This window comes from Pygocentrus nattereri, chromosome 20, assembly GCF_015220715.1.
Source record: "Pygocentrus nattereri isolate fPygNat1 chromosome 20, fPygNat1.pri, whole genome shotgun sequence".
Classification (NCBI taxonomy): domain Eukaryota; kingdom Metazoa; phylum Chordata; class Actinopteri; order Characiformes; family Serrasalmidae; genus Pygocentrus; species Pygocentrus nattereri.
The window spans coordinates 13,648,882-13,665,483 of NC_051230.1; the positions used below are offsets into that span (position 1 = coordinate 13,648,882).

The 16,602-nt window shown below is 37.4% G+C and overlaps 1 protein-coding gene across 5 annotated transcripts in view; it reads left to right on the forward strand.

Moving 5' to 3' along the window:
* cert1a (ceramide transporter 1a) overlaps nucleotides 1-15,606 on the forward strand; it is a 28,964-nt gene extending 13,358 nt beyond the window's left edge. For 4 of the 5 annotated variants that reach the window (XM_017691117.2, XM_037531834.1, XM_017691121.2 and 1 more), the window contains 14 exons: nucleotides 108-246; nucleotides 591-671; nucleotides 961-1,112; nucleotides 5,274-5,366; nucleotides 5,459-5,545; nucleotides 8,236-8,319; nucleotides 9,265-9,342; nucleotides 11,012-11,107; nucleotides 12,128-12,260; nucleotides 12,367-12,437; nucleotides 12,562-12,690; nucleotides 12,806-12,935; nucleotides 13,033-13,165; nucleotides 14,107-15,606. In XM_017691117.2, coding sequence (XP_017546606.1) covers nucleotides 108-246; nucleotides 591-671; nucleotides 961-1,112; nucleotides 5,274-5,366; nucleotides 5,459-5,545; nucleotides 8,236-8,319; nucleotides 9,265-9,342; nucleotides 11,012-11,107; nucleotides 12,128-12,260; nucleotides 12,367-12,437; nucleotides 12,562-12,690; nucleotides 12,806-12,935; nucleotides 13,033-13,160 — 1,401 coding nt within the window. In that variant the 3' untranslated portion in view covers nucleotides 13,161-13,165; nucleotides 14,107-15,606. The remainder of the gene's footprint in view (nucleotides 1-107; nucleotides 247-590; nucleotides 672-960; nucleotides 1,113-5,273; nucleotides 5,367-5,458; nucleotides 5,546-8,235; nucleotides 8,320-9,264; nucleotides 9,343-11,011; nucleotides 11,108-12,127; nucleotides 12,261-12,366; nucleotides 12,438-12,561; nucleotides 12,691-12,805; nucleotides 12,936-13,032; nucleotides 13,166-14,106) is intronic. The other variant, XM_017691119.2, reaches the window with a different exon arrangement.
* The last annotated feature ends 996 nt before the right edge of the window (nucleotides 15,607-16,602 follow it).

Below are 16,602 nucleotides of genomic sequence, written 5' to 3' on the forward strand. Positions count from 1 at the left end.
TAATAAAATAGTATTATGGTTACTATGGTTATATGGTTAACTGTAGCAATTTTAATTTGATATTGTTAGAATTTACTGAAAATTGGATATTACTGGTGACTTCACAGAAAGGCCACAGTCTGCGAGAGAAGCTGGCAGAGATGGAGACATTCCGGGACATTCTGTGCAGACAAGTGGACACTCTGCAGCGGTACTTTGACAATTGTGCAAGTGGAGACTACAGAGACGAGTATCACAGGGACAAAGGTGAGATTTTAAAATGTGTTATGATGTTTTATAAAGTAATCCTAGACTAACCAGTCGTGTACATTGGACTTTCAAAATGTTCCAATAGGGGGCAACATAAAAAGTAAAAGCAGATTGGAAATTAAGAGCTGTGGGTGAAACCAGTTACTGACAATCATCAACTGATTATTCTCTGAACAGCCCATGCTCTAATTAGCTTAATCATTTTATTTGGTAGGTTTCTGTGGGTCTCTACAACTTTGTTTATGTTCATGTGTCTGCACTAGGGTTATATATCTGCTCACTCAGCTGATTTAACTCAGATTCTCTGTTATTCTAAGTTTTGATGTTTTGTCATGCACTAGTTGAGGATGATGAGGACGATTTTCCCAGCACACGACCAGATGGAGACTACCTACTCAATAACAACAGTAGCAAAGAGAAGCGTGAGTATGGTTATGTATTATATGCATATTTGTTTTCTTTTTAACAGTGGAGGGCTGCTTTCTGGACTGAATTATCCACCTCTGCCTATCAAGGCGTCAGCTCCTAAACCAGACAGTACGTTGTCATCCATGCGGGCTGTGTGAGCTGTCTGATAGTTGGCCTATACTCAAAGAAGAATCTCCCCATTTAACTGGAGTTTAAATGGTTAATATGAAAAAAATCAGTTTCCCACCCACTTGTTGACACCTCTAACATCTAAATGTGTTCCTTTTTTTGTCTGTCCCTTAGTATTCCCAATGACCAGAGGACCCACTGGCATTGATTTCAAAGGTGAAGCCATTACTTTTAAAGCCACTACTGCAGGGATCTTGTCCACGCTGTCCCACTGTATTGAGATCATGGTCAAACGGGAGGAAAGCTGGCAAAAGCGTCTAGATAAAGTATGTCCTTTAAATATGTTCTTTGTGACCATTCAGCACCTTTTCCTGAAACAGACAGATTTGCTGTACACAAGACATGAAAGGTCTTTATTATCCTGAAGCAGTATTGCGGACTGACAGGTTTTGGAAGGAAACTTTTCTTTTTTTAATTTTTTTTTTTTTTTATGTGGAATCACTAGATGATGATTGCAGTCGAGTGAATAATGTTGATTTGTCCCAGTCCAGTGGTAAACAGTAACTGATATCTGAAAGTATTTGGTAAAGGTACTTTGGACTGGTACCTATGCACTCAATGCTGCATTTACATAAGCCCTTATGTAATTGGTTGTTATAATTTAATGGAGTCTAATGAATGAAGATGAGACTGTCAGCTGTGAATTCATATTAGCTTTTCAGGAAATTATGTCGTTTTTGGTCTGTATAGCTTAAACCACATTCTCTGACAGCCTTCTCACCCCTAATGAGACATTCAGTAGATCATTATCACTTTCTGAACCCCTTGGAGAGCTTAGGTGGGTGAATTTAAACACATTGAATTACCCAAGGTCCTTTAAGAAAATGTTATGTTACAAGAAGAGAAACTTTCTTTAAGAAAAGATAAATATTTAAACTCTTTGAAATACTAACAGACACTGCTATGCAAAGTCAGGTAGCTCCCTTCATTTATTTAATTTCCAATCAAAACAGCCAAAAAATACAAATTATTCATATTTTAGGAGAAATTACTTAGGAGATGAGATATAAGATATTTTCCTTGCATAAGAAAGGGGAAAGTAAAAAACAAAGCAGATATTTCTAAAACTGGAAATATAAAATATTTAAAAAATATTAAAAGATTTAATTAACCTCTGAGACTAAACCTTGGAGGTCTAGAAAAATATCCCTACAGATTTCTTTTAAAAACTGGCAGCAGGTCTTAAGAAAAGAATTAAAGCTGTGATCAAGGCAAAGGATGGACACACTAAATAGTCCCGAACATTTGCTGCACTCTAACACACACACACACACACACACACACATATATATGTGTGTATATATATATATATATATATATATATATATATATATATATATATATACACACACTGCTCAAAAAAATAAAGGGAACACTCAAATAACACATCCTAGATCTGAACGAATGAAATATTCTCATTGAATACTTTGTTCTGTACCAAGTTGAATGTGCTGACAACAAAATCACACAAAAATCATCAATGGAAATCAAATTTATTAACCAATAGAGGCCTGGATTTGGAGTCACACACAAAATTAAAGTGGAAAAACACACTACAGGCTGATCGAACTTTGATGTGATGTCCTTAAAACAAGTCAAAATGAGGATCAGTATTGTGTGTGGCCTCCACGTGCCTGTATGACCTCCCTACAATGCCTGGTCATGCTCCTGATGAGGTGGTGGATGGTCTCCTGAGGGATCTCCTCCCAGACCTGGACTAAAGCATCCGCCAAGTCCTGGACAGTCTGTGGTGCAACATGGCGTTGGTGGATGGAGCGAGACATGATGTCCCAGATGTGCTTAATCGGATTAAGGACTGGGGAACGGGCGGCCTGTCCATAGCTTCAATGCCTTCATCTTGCAGGAACTGCTGACGCACTCCAGCCACATGAGGTCTAGCATTGTCCTGCATTAGGAGGAACCCAGGGCCAACCGCACCAGCATATGGTCTCACAAGGGGTCTGAGGATCTCATCTCGATACCTAATGGCAGGCAGGCTACCTCTGGTGAGCACATGGAGGGCTGTGCGGCCCTCCAAAGAATTGCCACCCCACACCATTACTGACCTACTGCCAAACCGGTCATGCTGAAGGATGTTGCAGGCAGCAGATCGCTCTCCACGGCGTCTCCAGACTCTGTCACGTCTGTCACATGTGCTCAGTGTGAACCTGCTTTCATCTGTGAAGATCACAGGGTCATTTTGCAGGGCTCTGGCAGTGCTGCTCCTGTTCCTCCTTGCACAAAGGCGGAGGTAGCAGTCCTGCTGCTGGGTTGTTGCCCTCCTACGGCCTCCTCCACGTCTCCTGGTGTACTGGCCTGTCTCCTGGTAGCACCTCCAGCCTCTGGACACTACGCTGACAGACACAGCAAACCTTCTTGCCACAGCTCGCATTGATGTACCATCCTGGATGAGCTGCACTACCTGAGCCACTTGTGTGGGGTGTAGAGTCCGTCTCATGCTACCACGAGTGTGAAAGCACCACCAACATTCAAAAGTGACCAAAACATCAGCCAGAAAGCAAAGGTACTGAGAAGTGGTCTGTGGTCCCCACCTGCAGAACCACTCCTTTATTGAGTGTGTCTTGCTAATTGCCAATAATTTCCACCTGTTGTCTATTCCATTTGCACAACAGCATGTGAAATTGATTGTCAATCAGTGTTGCTTCCTAATTGGACAGTTTGATTTCACAGAAATTTGATTTACTTGGAGTTATATTGTGTTGTTTGTGTTCCCTTTATTTTTTTGAGCAGTATATGTATATGTGAACATACATAAGTTAACAGAAATAAGAAGACATTGCAATACACATAGATAAGTTCATTGCTAGTAGCCACAAGGATGAGCTGTGTTCCTGGTGCTAATTTATCCTCAAGTACTTCTTCTCAGACCAGTGTTACATTTCTCTAGCATCTAACCGCAACATTTTAGACTCGCTCCACCGGTTTTGCCTTGTACAGACCAGCCCAGAAGCATAAGAAGGCAGGAAGTACTTGAATTCCATTCCTTTCCAAGCATGAGCAAAGTAAAGGGGTGTGTCTGTATCTGTTCATTGAATCAGAGGAAATAGACCTGCAGCTTATAACCTGCAGAGTTCCAACATCTGGCTGTAGTTCACCAGTTTTTGTGGATGCTTGCTTGTCTGTGGAGTTAAGATGTTGAGCAGTTCATGCCGTTTCTTCATGTTGAATGCCTGGCCTCTCTGGCTGGCTGAATCTCTCCAGTCAGGCACACAGAACTGGATTCCTCTGTGCACACGGAGCAACTTCTACGCTGTAGGTGATACCTGCTCTGCTTGCTTTGGGCTGGTAATGCCTTTATTTTGGCGAGCATTGGGCCCAAGAACAGGTTTTATGTAGTGCTGGGTGAGAAGTCATCATTACAGGTGTACCATGATAGAGCTTTTCTGTTTTAGCAGTATTTTTGTCATAAATGTGATATATATACTGGGCATAAAATAGCAGTGTTTGTGTTTTGTTTTTGCTTATTTCATTATATTTTGTGCACTTTAATCATGTTATTCATGCCTTGACATATTATTTTGAAATCGATAAAAAATGTACAACAAAAAGGAAAAACTAGGATTTTTCCTTTTCTTTCTGGTTAACACTACTGTGCATGATTGACATAATATAAGGGACGAAAACAGAGCTGTATTAAGTTTGTAAGATATTCATCTTAGCTGAGAATAGCAGTGCTTAAGAAGCACATGATTATTCACATCAGTGATAAATATTATCTGACACCAAGATGTATTCAGATAAAAATGTGGTGCTGTATTTTATGAAGGGCTGGTTTTGAGTGCTCTTTTATTATTTGTTTCCATATTTGCAATGAGAGATATTTACATTTTTGGGTGCGCTGTGAGTGAATTGAACGTGACATTTGCACAAGGTTAAGCTAGCCTTTTCAGGCATGATGCTGTTTGTTCAGTGAGGTCATATGGCATACTGAGGCATTCCTTATTCGTATGTCATTTAACCAAGGTGTTATTGGTGTTTGTTTTCTTTGTTTTCTTCTGAAGGCAAATAAACGTGAAGGTTGCAGTCTTCCAGCTGGTCAAACCACTCCCATACAAAAGACTCAGCTTACCCATTTTTAAAGCAAGCAGTTATGCTGAAACTATAAAAAGAAAGAGAGCCAGTCCATTGTACCTTAAACATGAGGGAGATTACCAAAATGTAGAACTGCTCTTCATTTATAATGGGGTTTAACTTGGTTTATTTACAGTGGTTCATTATCCTAAGCATGAGACTGGAGGTAGGAGAGAAGTGCTGTCTCAATGTATCCTGGGACCAAAGATGTACTTTCAGTATACTTTCAATACTTACTACTTTCATTATCTGTATTTTCAAATTTCAGCCTATTTTCGTCTTGTTGTTGAGTCTAAAGTGACAAAACTAAGAAGTGCATCTATTTTACTTGAAAGGAAATGGAGCGGAGAAGGAGAGCAGAAGAAGCCTATAAGTCAGCCTTAACAGAGCTAAAGAAAAAGTCTCACTATGGAGGACCAGATTATGAAGTAAGTAATCAGTGTCTTACATTTCCAACATTTTTTTTCAGCATATATATAGGCAGTTGAAATACTGTGTTCATGTAATATTTCACTTCCAGGAGGGACCCAATAGTCTCATCAATGAAGATGAATTCTTCGATGCTGTGGAAGCAGCCCTGGACAAACAGGACAAGTTTGAGGAGCAGGTAGGCCTGTCACATTTGTAGGATAGGATGTTCTGTACTGGTCAAAGCTCTAAAATGTAATTGCCTCCTGTGGGATGGCATTAGACTGCTTACGTCAACCAACTTTAGGCTGTTGAACACAAGCTATGTCGATTATGTACAGCAAGTACAACTACATACTTGTGCCTGACTGAACCTGCTGCAGGAGCTGCTTTACTGAGCCATTGACAGATTAGATTTTTTTTTATTGTTTAGTGTTTCTGACAGTACTGAAGAAAAAAATGATTACTTCTGTAAGGATGCTAGCTAGAAGCTGCCATCATGTTTTTTTTGTTTAACTGCTAATATTATACAGGATGACTGGCTTTTTGGGTTTGAACCCAGTTTGTGAAATTTTAAAATGAAGGGCATGTAGATGAAGCCAGATTCTCTGGTTAAACAATATTATCTTCAAGAATGTTAGTGTGTAGATTGACTTGGAAAAAGATTTGCTCACCATCAGCCATGTACAGTGGGTGAAATAAGTATTGAACACGTCGCAAATTTTCGAAGTAAATATATTTCTAAAGGTGTTATTGACATGAAATTCTCACCAGATGTCGGTAACAACCCATCCAATCCACACGCAAAGAAATCAAACCATAGATGTCCATAAATTATGTGTCATAATGAGAAATGACAGGGAAAAAGTATTGAACATGCTTATTGAAATTTATTTAATACTTCGTACAACAGCCACTGTTGGTGGTGTCCGCTTCAAGACGCCTCCTATATGGAGAAACTAGTCGCATGCATTGCTCAGGTGTGATTTTGGCCCATTCTTCCACACAAACATTCTTCAAATCCTCAAGCTTCCATGGGCTCCTTCTGTGAACTCTGTGCTTTAGTTCCTTCCATCGATTTTTCAGTTGGATTCAGGTCAGGTGACTGGCTGGGCCATTCTAGCAGCTTTATTTTCTTTCTCTTAAACAAACTGACAGTTTCCTTGGCTGTGTGTTTGGGATCATTGTCTTGCTGAAATGTCCACCCTCGTTTCATCTTCATCATCCTGGTAGATGGCAGCAGATTTTTATCAAGAATGTCTCGGTACATTTGCCCATTCATCCTTCCTTCCTAATTATATGAAGCATGCGAGTGCCGTATGCTGTAAAGACCCACACCATGAGGTTCCCACCCAAAGTTCACTGCTGGTATGGTGTTTTTGGGGTGATATGCAGTGCCTTTTTACCTCCAAACATGATGTGTATTATGGCGTCCAAAGAGTTTAATTTTGGTCTCATCTGACCAGACTATATCATATGTGTCATGACTTTCCATGGCTTTTTGCACCTCTCTTTCTTCATGTGTTCAATGCTTTTTCCCTGTGTCATTTCTCATTATTAAACATAATTTATGGACATCTGTGGTTTGATTTCTTTACATGTGTCGATTGGATGGGTTGTTACTGACATCTGGTGAGAATTTCATGTCAGTAGCACCTTTAGAAATATATTTACTTAGAAAATTGGTGACATGCTCAATACTTATTTCACCCGCTGTATGTGAAGGGCAGCTTGTTACTTTCATGTTTTTTGTTTTTTTTGTTTTTTTTAGAATGAAAAAATTGTATATATAAACAGGGACACACTTCACATTTGAGATGCACTACCAGCTGCTTGTTTTTTAAACATTTTTGTGGTTCATTGCTGTACACTCAGTAAAAATTTACATTACAAAATTGCAAGATAATGGAAAGCTGTTTTTAATTCCAAACCACTTTTTATTTAAATACCCAGTTAAATAGAAAGAATGCAGAGATGAGTTTCAGTATACCTGCCCTCAAGCTGCCTAAATTTATTTGACATGTGTAACTCACCGAACTTAGTGTTGTCAGCTCTGAAAAGATGATTGTCACAAATAAATGTGTAGGATATGAGCTACTTTTCCGTCTGCCTTCTCTCTCCGCTTCTCATATGCACACAGACATGAGACATGAGATGGCGTGAATACACTTAAAAGCAGATTGTATGGAGTTATTTTACTCCACTAAACAGTCAGTTTGTTTAATAGCAATACGAAGTATTCCATTTTTTTTACATGCACAAGGTTATAATCTTGTAAAGCTAATATATTAGCTAGGGGTCCACTGTCATTCTGGAATCATATCAGTAACAGCAAATGCTTCCTTAAAAACATTAGCAATGGCCAACTGTTTAGATTTGTCTGATATTTCTACTGATATTTTATGTATTTATTTTATAATGTTTAGGCAGCACTGGCTAAAATATCTGCATTTTTATGCATTTTATTGCTGGTATAACCTGAGATGTACATGAGAAATAAATTTTACATTTGTATGTAATGATAATCCAAGAGGATACACTCTAGTTTCTTGATGTTATCAATGTTAAAGTATCTTCAATGGCAGGTACACAAAAAATATTGAATTTTGACACTGCTCCAAAATTTCTATATCAGTGCATCCCTAAAATTTGCAATATTAGCCTCTGTATTCCTTTGAAAAGAAAATGATATTGCCCATCAGTTGTTCGTTTTGTCAAAGAACTCAGAGAAATATATATTTAAAAACATTCCTAACTTTTATCTTTTTTGCTGCCTGTGTTTTAGCATTTTATAGCCGGTACAGTAAGGCAGTAATTAATTTGTCTCAGACGTATGTTCTTTAGTTGCTCACTTTCCAACAGAGTCTCTGTCTTTGCTTATTATCACAGTCGGAGAAGTGCAGGGCCCCTCGACCAATTACACTCAGCCCAGATGCCTGCTGCTCCATCAGTGCTCAGAGATACTTCGCTAAGGTACCAGACCAAGACCACGCGCACACACACACACACACACACACACATAGGCCAGACACAGTCATGAATTTGTAGCTGATGTCTAATAGCCATATTAATAATATAACAATTTAATTGTACTTTTTATTCATTTTATACAACTATTACAAATTGTTAACATGGGCAGATTGCTTTCTAGCAGTGGCTTATATGCTTAATATGCTTATATTATACGAACATTACTCATCTGCCCTCGTAAGGTGATATGAGCAAACATTAAACAAACAACATTGCCATTTTCAAGCCTCTCCTCGAGGAAGCCCAGTATTATATGCCATTAAAAAGCAGCTCCTGGTTTGACCAATCAGTGCTTCAGTAAATTGTGCTCATAATGTAATTGATGATATTAACAAGTCTCTGTGGTGGCTGTGAAGGTGTCAAGAAAAAATATGGACCAAAGAAATTCTTGTTACTTTTTATTGTTTTTATGTTTATTTGAATCATGAATATGACTATGTATATTGTGATAAACTCACTGCTGAGGTAAATTGTTTAAGAATGTGTTTAGATGCCTAAAATGACCAAACTGCAGTTCACATTCCGATTGTTCTAACAGTAACATATGATAGGCATATTAAACATAATCTGGCAGTACTGTCATCTTTGTAGAATGTTTGTAGAGTTATTATGTTTTTCTTTTTCTAGATTTTTGGTGGCAGTTCTGTCTTTAGTCTTGAATTGAATTTCAGAATTAACAACCATTTGTCACTGTGTTTGCACACTGTGAAATTAGACCTCTACATTTAGCCCATCCGTGCAGTGAAACCCCCACATACATGCTGGTGGCTGGTGGTGGTTTTTATCTCTTTACTTTTATTTCGTCTTGCTCACTGACTCTCTCTGTCTCTCTCTCTGTCTGTCTGTCTGTCTTTCTGTCTCTCTCTCTCTGCCCTTTCTGTGATTCAGCCTAATAGCCATGCTTCCTCCCTGTCCTCTCTTGACCTAGTCAGTGCCTCCGATGATGTGCACAGGTTCAGTGCTCAGGTATAGTGCCTTGTCTCTGTTCTAGCATGAGATAAACTGTGTTTCTGTTACCCTTAACCAGTGCTTTCCGTTCCTTTTTATAGTAACATCTCTTGAGGTTATACTTGAGAGAGGTCTGTATTGATTCACAGAGTGTTATCATGGAGTGCTGTTTCTCCTCCTCAGAAGCCTTCCGCCTTTAGTTGGTATTCTGGAATATTCACATGAAGAAAAAAAGTTAAGCATAAAGTTGTAAATGATGAGTCAGAAATCTCAAGAGGAGCCCTTGGACAAGTTCTTTTCTTATGTGGCTTTGATGGCGATACACAGGGGAATTGTTGTTCCTCTGAGTGCTCTGACATCTCTTAAAATGCAGGCCAGAGCAAAGCTGATGAGTCCAAGAGACTTGAGGAATAGAAAACATGAGCGCAGCAAACAATAGTGCTTTCATCTGAAGAAGCTGTCATAGTTGTTTAAGCAGTGCTTGAGCATTTTTCCGAGTTATTCTCATTCTGCTGCATTTCTGACATGCAGACGATTATTACAGACAGTGATTTCAATGAGTTTTATTTTGCTTAGTAATAGGGATGCACGACTGAAATAGGCCAAGATCAGATTTGATCGATTTTGGTTCTAAACAAGCAAACAGGCCATTTATTACTTTTATTTTGGCTGATCTGCATTGCACTTATAATGTGAGCCAGATGAATACACTGGCTTTGATTGCTGCTGCTCCACCTGTAATAGCATAGTTATGTGTAACTCGTTGTGTGAAGTAGCCCTTTGCCCCTGACATTTGACACAGATCCATGGCTTTAATAGACAGCAAATTTTATTGTCTCAGAATTTAAAATGCCAGTTTGGCCGTATTAAATGCAAATATTGTTAATTATGTTGCAACATTGGCTAATAGAGAGTCCTGGACTTGTGCTAGCTTGTTTTTTGTAGGGATGTCAACAATATGATAAACACATCACGACATTCTGCAATTTCCCCCTGGAATCAATAAAGGAATCTGAATCTGAATCTGAATCTTTAAAGACATTTTGACAATACACAATCCACTAGCAGTTCCATATTTAAAAATCATCAAAAACTCTAAGTGTAATGATTTTATTAAACAGTTCTCATACAGTGCTGCTTTAAATCCAGTTCAGCAGGACTCCTTTTGTTTTCTTTGCAATGAAACATGCAGTTGGTCAAATACTAATAATATCTGCAGTGTAGTTGTATGCAAAAGTTTGAGTGCTTTTTGTAAAATGACATGTTTTGTTGATCGTTTATTGAAATAGCACATCCTCTCTAGAATACACACTTCTGCACATTGTGCTGCACAGTTACTGTTTATTTTCTAAAATATGTGACCTGGGCAATACTTATGGCATTTTATATTTAATGTTTTATTTTTTCCAGGATATTAAACTACAATACAAATACAATTGCATGGAAATTAGCAGAAAAATGCTATCTTTAAGTGTGTTCTCTGTAGAGGATTTGTTTGCTAATGTGAATGATAGACACATATTACATGAAAAGCTACTTCCTCCTTGAAGAGTCTTCCTTCAAGCTTTTTTATTTTCCACTCAGCATTTATGTCTTTGCGTCTGAGTGTGATAATCTAAGCCTGCTTTGTGTTGAGAGCAGTGTGGGTGTGGGAGACCGACTTGCATGCCTGTTTGATTTTGCCCAGGTGGAGGAGATGGTGCACAGCCACATGACCTATTCCTTACAGGACGTGGGTGGAGATGCTAACTGGCAGCTTATCACCGAAGAGGGAGAAATGAAGGTGGGTCAGTGCAGATGTACAGTCAGTATGAAGGGTACAGGATACTGTACTTTTTTAATGAATTTAGAGGATGTTTGATAAGCTCAAGCTTGACTTGCTTGAAATAAATCACGCTTAGCCTGCAGCTGTATTTTAAGAGTCCTTGTGTTTGGTTTGTATTTGATCTCACAGACCATGGGATATACGCCCCATTGTGTCATTATTGACGTTGTTATGTATTTGTGACATTATTGTAACTGTGCAAATGTAAACATACATGACTACTCTGTGTGCTTAGTGTTTAATGTGATTAATTCTTTACAGTGCCACCAGATGGCACAGGCGTTCTTGATTTAAGTTTAAGCTTAGTCCTTGGTGATACCACAGTAATTCTGATTCATCACAAGGGGGTGCTGTTAGCACTTTAGTAATATGTTTGTGCATCATTAAAAGTGACAAAGCCCACAAGTGAACCTACACCAGCAAAACTTTGCATATGTTTACTGTTACATGTTTCAAAATGGGAAGAGAAATAGCTCATTTCCTAAAGGTAAATCTCAGTATTTCTTAATATTTGAGTGCTAGCTTTATCAGTTAGTTCTAAAAAGGGGTATGGCCTAAAGAGCACAGCTGGAGGTGCCTCAGCTAAAAAAAATGTCTTTGGGTTAGAGACATTGGGCTTTTTACGTATAACATTATAGCCTGTACAGGAACACTTTGAACTAGTTACTGATAGAGTTTAACCTAATGTACTATAACTACCATAAACACTGAAAATTAGCCTGCATCATAGTTTGCTTGACTACACTTGAGGAGATCAATTGAGCAGTAGGAATATGTTTGATATTGCACACACCATGTAGTGTAGAGAATAGAAAACTACATAATTGACTGTAATTACCATGAGCACTAGGACTTGAAGAAATGTTTGAATGGTTATATGTTCGCATGTGTGATTTTTAATATTTGTAATATTTGTTTTATATATATATATATATATATATATATATATATATATATATATATGTGTGTGTTTTTCAGGTGTACAGGAGAGAGGTGGAGGAGAATGGTGTTGTCCTGGACCCTCTCAAAGCCACTCATGCTGTTAGGGGGGTCACAGGTCACGAGGTCTGTCATTACTTTTGGGATACAGCCTTTCGTAATGACTGGGAAAGTGAGTATTCCACATTTAGTCTGTGTGCAGCCAACATGCTAACAGTGAACATTATTGGGCACACAGTTTAAATTTAATTTACGTTTTGTTTTCTTTGTTTCCTCAGCAACTGTTGAGCACTTTAATGTGGTAGAGACATTATCAGACACGGCAGTAATTATTTACCAGACTCTTAAGGTAAAGTTCAGTTAATGTCAACCAGAATTTCATAAGAAAGTGCATCTGATGTACAATATGTATATACATTTTACTTAGAATTTATTCTAAAGGAGTCTTGCTCTCCTGTTCTGTTCTGTTGTAGAGGGTATGGCCAGCATCACAAAGGGACATCCTTTATCTGTCAGTCATCCGCAAAATCCTCTCCACCAATGAGAATGAGCCAAATACATGGCTAGTCTGCAACTTTTCTGTAGACCATGACAGTTACCCAGTAAGTGACCATTTTTGGTGCTTCTGTGTTTCTAGTATGTATCCCATTAACTCTTTCCAAGCAGTTGAATTCTGAAATGATTTTGCTGTATATTCATTTTCCACGTTTTTTTCAGCCCACAAGCAGATGTATCCGTGCAAAAATCAATGTGGCCATGATCTGTCAGACACTAGTCAGCCCACCAGAGGGCAATAAGGAAATCAGCAGAGACAATATCCTCTGTAAAATAACATATGTAGCCAATGGTCAGTGTTGAAGTTCCTATATATATAGTTCTTTAATGTGAAATTATTAATGTTGTCCTGTGTTACTGTATAAACGCACATATTACTCAATTCCCAGTGAATCCAGGTGGATGGGCCCCAGCATCAGTCTTGAGGGCAGTGGCCAGGCGAGAGTATCCTAAGTTCTTGAAGCGTTTCACGTCATATGTTCAAGAGAAGACCAGTGATGATGCAATCCTTTTTTAAAACAGGTAATTGATTAGTTCAGTTAGTTTTAATGCACCTTTCTTTGTTGTCATTTCAGGTGATTATCCGGTGTAGGTTGGCATGACATGGTTGCATGGTGAAACTTTCTCATAACTAAATAAACTAAATTTCACTTGGTTTGCATAAAGGCTTCCGCAGCTGACTTGAAATATTTTGCAGCTTTATGAAGCCAACTTGAGGAAACAGCCAGTCAAAACGCTGATGTTGTACCATGTGATGTCAAACTATCCTTTAAACCCATCGATTTACGTTATGGTTAATAATCTGTTATCTTATCAACACTAGCTGCTTAGCTAGTTAACTATCCAGCTAATGTTAACTGCTATTTTAGTGGCAGCTTGTCCAAGTGTTTTTGATTTGCCCTTTTAGTTTTGACATTTGGCAATTAATTTCTTTTTTCTTATAAAAAAGCCCAAGCCCAAAATATAATTGTTAACTGATCATTTGTTGTTAAGACAATTAAAAGCTTAATGTTTTGCCATTTTGGGCTTAGCCTATGTTTTTAACATGGAATTAAGCACCCTAGCAGTTTAGCTTCACCCATTCACAATGAAGTTTTAAGTTTTGTGAATGAAGTGCAGTACAGGGCAACTGTGAGAACAGAGGTCATTTAGTTATGGTACAGTATCAAAAATTGCCTGTTTAATTTTAAGGTATAAAGAAAGTATGGAAAACGGTCATGTAAAAATGAATTATGACTGTTTATGGTGCATAAAACCTCTAACAATAGAAAATAGAAGAAAATATCTGCCCTTTAAGAGAATAAAAAGAATGATCAATGAACTGTAAGAATATAAAGAAATAAAAGTAGCAGTTACAAATAAAATAAAAATGAATTGGTAGCGCATAAGGTAAGGCTACCTATAAAGCAACAGCGTGCAATTGGATTGCATATTAAATTAACAAGGTTTACATGTTCCTTTAGGTTGTCTCCACTGTGGTGTCTGCCAGTCTCTGTTAAACACATGCATATGAGGCCTTATCCATACCTAAAGAGCCTAAATCACAATGCAGAGGTAACCTGCCCAAGAGGTCTGACAACTACATTACTGGATGCCTGTTCATCAGCACTCTTATCACATGCAGTGTTCTGCTCAGGCATATCTGAGATGTCATGTAGAGAAGATATCAGGAGGGTAATAAGCCCACTTACAGTTTGGAGCCTGTAAATATTATACCTTTTAGAGGGAGTTCTATGGGCCCTCGAACAAAAGAACACAGGCTATTATTGAACAGTGATTGACTGTACAGTTAGAATCCTTATTTGTGTTTTGGGTGAATACAGATTTTTTTTTTTCCCCATTAAAGTGTTTACTTAAGTTTTGTAAATATTTTGTATTGGTTTTACTTGCACATTGTTAAACTAATTGTCCTCATGAAAAATAAACATTATAAACTTGAATGCCTTTAATGAAAAGCCTTCTCAGTCATAGCTGAGCTTTCTTCCTGGCCTTGTCTTTTGTAACATCAGTGTGGTGTAGAAAGCTTTAACCTAGCAAAATCCTTTGTATACTATGTCTAATAATTTTGTGTTCATAGTGTTATAGTATTTATATCTGATACAAGTTAAATGAAAAAGTTTGTATGTGGAATTTGGAGGATGAAGAAAGTGCAAACAGGATGGTGCTTACATAAATTGGGTTGCCAGATACTGGCAGGGTAAAGTGTTAGAGAAAGTTTAATCACACACAAGTCTGAGAAGGTAAAACTCAGCCTCGAAGAACTTTTAAAAATAATTTTTATTATTATTATTTTTTTTTTTGTAGAACATTTCGCCAAATTTTGCACATTCCACCTGGATATACTTTTGTTTCGCTTTAAGCATAAACATTTTTTGTCAGATATGTAGTAGTGTTTGTAGAAGAAATGTCAGATTTAGTGTGATTTGTTGGGGCCTGTAGTTGCAATTTGTCAAATTTAGCCATGTCCTTATTTTATAGAAGCAGTTGAAACTTACAGTAGTAGTGATCATCACAGCATGTGTCTAAAGTTTGAATTGGCTTGAGTTTAGTTTTTTGTTTTTAATTATTATTATTTTTATTATTATTATTATTATTATTATTATTAAACTGCTTAATTCTGTTCATTCACATAGACTGATATTTGCACTAATAGCATTGATTTACAATCAGATTACATTTATTGCCTTTCTATTAAAGATTTGTTTGCATTATATATAACAAATCCATACTTTTAATGGTACTTTATTCCTGGTCATTGTTCCTGGTAAAATGTAACTTTGATATTTCAAAATGTTTTTTGGAGAATGTCATTTGTAAATATGCAGCAAACAGATATTCTGCTGTTTTGACTTGTATTTTTTACTTCTGTATATAGTACCCTGGAGTGATTAAATCAAGATCTGGATTTAAAAAAAAAAAACGGTGTTTCCAGATATGTTGTGTAATTTGCATTGCTTACCAAAGATCTTGATTTCAGAAACAATAAATGTCATAAATAAATCATTATTTATAACAATAAAATGCATATCACTGTTCAAAAGTTGGGAATCATTTGCCAAGTTATTTTTTGTTAACAATTATTAAACAATAATGAGTATAAGCAAGAGCGTTAATGAAGTTATTTTATACACAATAACTTATACAGTATAGATTTAAATATTAGAAATTAGACATCAGCAGATTACTTTTCTGGCATTTAATTGTTTTAAAGCTATGCTGTTGCCTATGACTAGGTTTAATCTTTGTCCAAAAAATTAAAGTATCTTCAAAATAGTAGAATTACAAGAAAAGACAAAAACATTAATTACTTACAATGTCAGTTGATGTAAAGAGATCTTTCCAAGCAATTTTGGAGCATTTCAATTAGTTCATTCATCATGAAAAGAAAGGGCATATGCTCTTAATAAAAAATGTTTTTGTTTGTCCAAAATTGTTTTTGGACAATGGTGATGTAGTACTTTAATTGTTTGTTAATCTATGTATATATGTTGTCAAACGACTTCAAAACCTTTAGTTAAATTTACCACACCTCATTATCTTCCTGAGCTGGTTGTTCAGAGAGCATTAAAACGAGATTGATTTACCTCTCAGAAGTTGCCTTGCACCAGTCATCCACAAAACTGGTGATCACAAAGTCAACAAAGCTCTTTATCAATACAGCTCCATGTGCACGAGATAATGCTGGTCCCATATTGGAGATTAGTGTTGGAGAGGAGTGAAACCACTAACCCAGATTAACCTGTGTGTGTGTGTGTGTGTGTAAAGCACTCTACATCCTTTTTGCAGGTCTATCTGGAGCCTCACTGAGGCTGAGCCAATCAGCTGCCACTACTCTGGTGAGATGTGATGCAGAGTGCTCTGATTGGCTGACACACACTCTGGTGAGGCCAGAGTCTGTTGACGTCGCCTCAGGAGAACTCTTCAAACATCTCACCAACTTTACACATACAGAAGAACTC